Source organism: Neophocaena asiaeorientalis, unplaced genomic scaffold, assembly GCF_003031525.2.
Source record: "Neophocaena asiaeorientalis asiaeorientalis breed wild unplaced genomic scaffold, Neophocaena_asiaeorientalis_V1.1 scaffold629, whole genome shotgun sequence".
NCBI lineage: Eukaryota > Metazoa > Chordata > Mammalia > Artiodactyla > Phocoenidae > Neophocaena > Neophocaena asiaeorientalis.
In genome coordinates, this window is record NW_020175468.1 from 1,342,279 (window position 1) to 1,346,869 (window position 4,591).

General features: G+C 56.0%; 1 protein-coding gene across 2 annotated transcripts in view; it reads left to right on the forward strand.

Moving 5' to 3' along the window:
* The first annotated feature begins 1,867 nt into the window (after positions 1 to 1,867).
* KLK1 (kallikrein 1) overlaps positions 1,868 to 4,591 on the forward strand; it is a 4,581-nt gene continuing 1,857 nt past the window's right edge. The window contains exons 1-2 of one of the 2 annotated variants that reach the window (XM_024768527.1): positions 1,868 to 1,951; positions 3,718 to 3,877. In XM_024768527.1, coding sequence (XP_024624295.1) covers positions 1,906 to 1,951; positions 3,718 to 3,877 — 206 coding nt within the window. In that variant the 5' untranslated portion in view covers positions 1,868 to 1,905. The remainder of the gene's footprint in view (positions 1,952 to 3,717; positions 3,878 to 4,591) is intronic. The other variant, XM_024768528.1, reaches the window with a different exon arrangement.

Here is a 4,591-nt window from a genome sequence, read left to right on the forward strand (position 1 = left end):
CACAGCTTCACGAGAGTGCGCTTAGGCAAGCACAACCTGCACCAGCACGATGGCGCGGTGACTTCAGGGGACCCCTGGTCTGTGGGGATGTCCTGCAGGGCACTGTGTCCCGGGGTGATGTCCCCTGCGACACAACCACCAAGCCCAGTGTCCGTACCAAAGTCTGCAGCTACTTGGAGTAGATCAAGGAAACCATGAAGAGGAACTGACTATTCCGGGCTACCACCTGTGTCCCTGACTACACAGAAGCCCCCATGGCTGGCCAGCAGCCCCATCTTGACCTGGAACAGAACTGGGCCATCCCCCAAGGCCCCGTCCAAGACCCAGAGGTTAGCCAAGGACTTGCCCCTCTGAGACCAGAGCTGGTGCTTCAGGTCACCTGTTTGATACCAGAATAACAGAAAACACTGATGCAAGTTTCTCTGTGGAAGTTTCTGCAACTTACTTCTGGGGATGACGGGAATCGGGGGCCACAGACTGGGTGGGGAACTCACGGCCACTATATACTGTTCCATTTCATCCACTGCCCTGACGTTCATTCAGCATCTAGGACCGGCTATTTCATCTTGAGCGCAAGACCCAACCTCAGTCAGCCTGGGTTTCCCCCATCTCATGTTGCTTTCCTCAGAGGGCTGCTGTGAGGATTAAATGAGGTGATTCCTAGGAACTGATTTGAATAATGTCTGGCACTGAGAAAATACTCTGTGTTTCTGGACCCCAGTGAAAGAACGCAGCACACACTAGATGCTCAAGAATGACTTCATTTTCTTCAAGATCTAGGCTTCCTGGTCGCCATGGCAAAAAGGCAAAAGCTCTCCTTTCCTTAGGCAGGTTCCTGACCTACAGCAGAGGCTGGGCCCCCCATGAGCTGCTTTGATTTTACTGAAGAGCCAGGAGAATGGGTTGGAAAGCTTAGAAATGGATTGGGTTTATCATTGAGGCTGCAGGAATCTAGTTCCTGGCCCCCAAAATGTGATTTTTTCAAGGTCACTGAACGTCAAGGTGCAGGAACCTGGCTCTTGAGACCTAAATAGTTTATGGAGGGGAGGGTGGATTGGAATTTGCAGAGACGATCTCGTGACCCTCTTTGGGACTTTGGAGGACATGACCTTGAGAATCCAGATTTGGGGGACAAGGAGGAGGTGGGTATTGCGGCCCAACATTGTTTAGGGAGGGCATTAGATTTTGAAATGCTAGGAAATTTACACTGGGAACCGTTGAAACTTCATATTCCTGCATCTGGGGATGCTAGGATTGGGTGACGGGTGCCTAAGATTTTATTATGAAAGGAAGAGTAGATTTAGGGGCCTGGACCCCAAATCTAGGAGTGCAAGAGTCAGGGCATTCTGAAAGCAAAGGCTTACATTTCAGGGGGTTCTAGAAGCTGAGAAGCTGGTATCTTTGGCCACAAGTGGTGCAGGGAGAAAGGAATCAGAGCCCCACTGCTGGTATTTGAGGGTATAATGGGTCTTGGGGGTACATAGCCTTACTTGGGGTTAAGGTAGATGGGGTTTTGTGTTGAAGGTCAATGGTTCTTCCACCTTTGCCGTTTCTGCTCCCGCCTGCCCCACCTCCACCTCCCCTCACTGGCTCTGTCCCCAAGAGCAAGGTCTCAGGAGCTCCAGGCCCTGCCCTGTCTGGCTTCAGGCCCCAGGAACGCTTCCAGTGCAACCGACCGAGGGCCTGCAGAGCAACAGCTGTTCGCTCTCCCGCCCCTTCCACAAGCTCTGGGTGTGGGAGAGGGTTGTCCAGCCCCCAGGAAGCAGGGGCAGGGCCTTGGCTAGCATCTGGGTGCCAGCAGGGCAGGGGTGGGGCCCCGGGGGAATGAGGGCTTTAAAAGGCTCCTCGGGGAGGCTCCCCGGCTCCAAGCTCACCGCCTGCCTGCCCCTGGACACCTCTGTCTTCATGTGCTTCCCGGTTCTGTGCCTTGCCCTGTCCCTGGCAGGGACTGGTGAGACAGTGGGGAAGATGTGGGAGGGCGGTTGGGCCCCGATTCTCATGCTGCCCCCCGGCTCCGCTCCATTACTCCTTGCCCTCCCACATGGCACTGCAGCCTGCACCCCTGCGACCCAGTCTAGCCCAGACCTGGACACCAGCCTCTCTCTTATCTCTCCCAGCCCCACCCTAAAATCCAACCTGACCCCTCCTCAGTGTCATCTTGCTCGCACTAGGTCCCTGCTCCCTCGGGAATAACCAGACTCTTCTCCTCTTGCCCGCTCAGATCCCTGCCCCCAGACACTTTACTAAAGGGGCAGATCCTGGGCCATCTCTGTCTCTCTCTTCCAAGGAGTCCCCCAAACCCATCAGATTCTGGGACCCTAATCACCCCCTCCTATCCCTAGTTCTCTATGGCCCAGTGGTCCAGCTCTTGAGGCCCCAAATCCTACCACACCCTGGTGATTTTCCCCATCCAGCTGTCAGCTCTCAACTAGCTCCTTCAGTCCTGACATGTGGTCCCCCGCCATCCCCCCAAGACCCCAAATTTCACTAGACACCTATGCTTCTTCAAAAACAGACTTTCTGGTCTGTGACTAGGTAGGCCTCCCATCTGGTACCAGGGGTGGGTTCTGCAAAGGTCACTTCCTCACCTCTTTGCTCCAGAACCCGCATCCCACAGCCCCAGCCTTTTCCCCCCAGGAAAATTATCCCGAACCCACAATCACATGCTCCTTTCCTTGGAGAATTTCCATCCTTCCCCAAGCTCCAGCTCTTTACCAACCAGGATCCCTCCTGTGCAGCTCTGGTTTTCTGGGAAGCCGCCCACCAGGATCCCAACACGTACCTTCCCAGCCCAGCTGTCCTGCCCTAGGCACCCCAACATCTGATTCTAAAACCCCACGTCAAGTGAGTTCTGTGTTCCCACAGCTGTTTGGCCCCTGATATGCCTCCTCGTCCATTCCTGTCCTGGCACTGCTCCCAAGAAAACCCCAGATCCCTCCAGTAGCCTCAGACCATGAACCCAAACCCCATGAGAATCACCCGATCCCAGAATAACTGTTATTCCACTCTCCCTTCTCCTGAGCTCCCTCGCAGTCTGACCCCAACCTGGTCCCGGGGCCCTCACTCTTGTTAGAATGCCATTCCTAGACCACAGGACCCCTCTCCCAGCCTAATCCTTTCATTCATTCTTTGATCTGGAACCCCAAATTCTCCCAAATCTCCCAGCCCCAATCCAGGAGCCCCCAAATTCCCCAGATGCTCTTCTTGGCCCCTCTAACCTAATTGCCCAGATCTGCATTCTTTCCAGAAGCCCCAAAAGCTCAACCCAAGCCCTAACCACTTCATCAGCCTGAGAGCCCCTTAATCCTCCAAATCCTTCCTCCTGCAGCCTCTGACCTCGTCTCTTGGCGCCTCTATCCTTGGTTTCCCCTCTCAGAACCCATAGCCTCCTGTCCCGCGGTCCAAGAACCCAAATCTCCCAACCCCCTCACCAGATACCTGTTCCAGATGCTGTCTTGCTGTTCCCTACCCTAATCCCGGGGGTCAGCTCTGCACTCAGCATAGCCTCCACACCCAGGACCAGCCACCAACCCACAAGCCCAGGGATGGCTCCAGAATTCCAGGCCCTTCCCAACACCCCGGCCCATGTTCAGACCCCCAGCTCTGGTCCTCTACCCCCACGAACCTCCAATCACACAGCTCAGCTCCCTCAACTAGCCCAGTCTCTTAGCCCCATTGCTAACTCCACCCGACCTGACCCAGCACCCCCATCCACAGGTGCTGTGCCCCTTATCCAGTCCCGGATCATAGGAGGCCATGAGTGTAAGAAGCATTCCCAGCCCTGGCAGGTGGCTCTGTACCATTTCAGCAGCTTCCAGTGTGGAGGTGTCCTGGTGGACCCCCAGTGGGTGCTCACAGCTGCTCACTGTATGAGCGAGTGAGTAGGGGCGGGGGATCTGGAGAGGGGGGCACACACAGGATTAAGCGGCCAGCACTGTCCCCTCAGATAACCTCAGGGGAGGCTGGGGGACCTGAGGCAGAGAGGGGAGGTTTGTGGTCCAGGGTCACAAGGAGAGGGACAGGGCTGGGACTGGATGACCCCAGGGAAGCCCTCTCCATGGTTGCCTGGGTCTCTTGGGTCTGTCCTGTAGTCTCTCTTTCTATGTCTGCCTCTGTCCTATCTCTGTGTGTGTCTCAGTAACTGGCTCTGCTGTGGGTCTCTCTGTGTGACTATGATTGGTGTCTCTCTCCCTCTCTCTTCTGTCTCCATTTCTCTGTGTCTCTCCCCCTCTGTCCATCTCAAGTCCCTGCTGCCATCTCGGTCACCTATGTCTCATCCTCCATCTCTCTGCCCTGTCTCTCTGTCTCTCTGGGTCTCTGCCTCACTCCCTCTCCCATCACTACTGAGCACACCTCCACCCCAGAGAAATGGAAGAGATTATCCATCCCTGGGCAGCCCCTCCCTCCAGGCCAATCATCCACTCCAGGGGGACACAGAGAAGGTCTAGTGTCAGCTGGAACTGGGTGGGGGCAGTGGAGGGAAGGAGGAAGGAGGAGGAAGGAGAAGAGGAGAGAGGGAGCTGGGGCAGAAAGGGGACGCCGACCTTGGGCTGGGGGCCAGGCCACCCGCCTGCTGGGGCAGCAGCCTCGC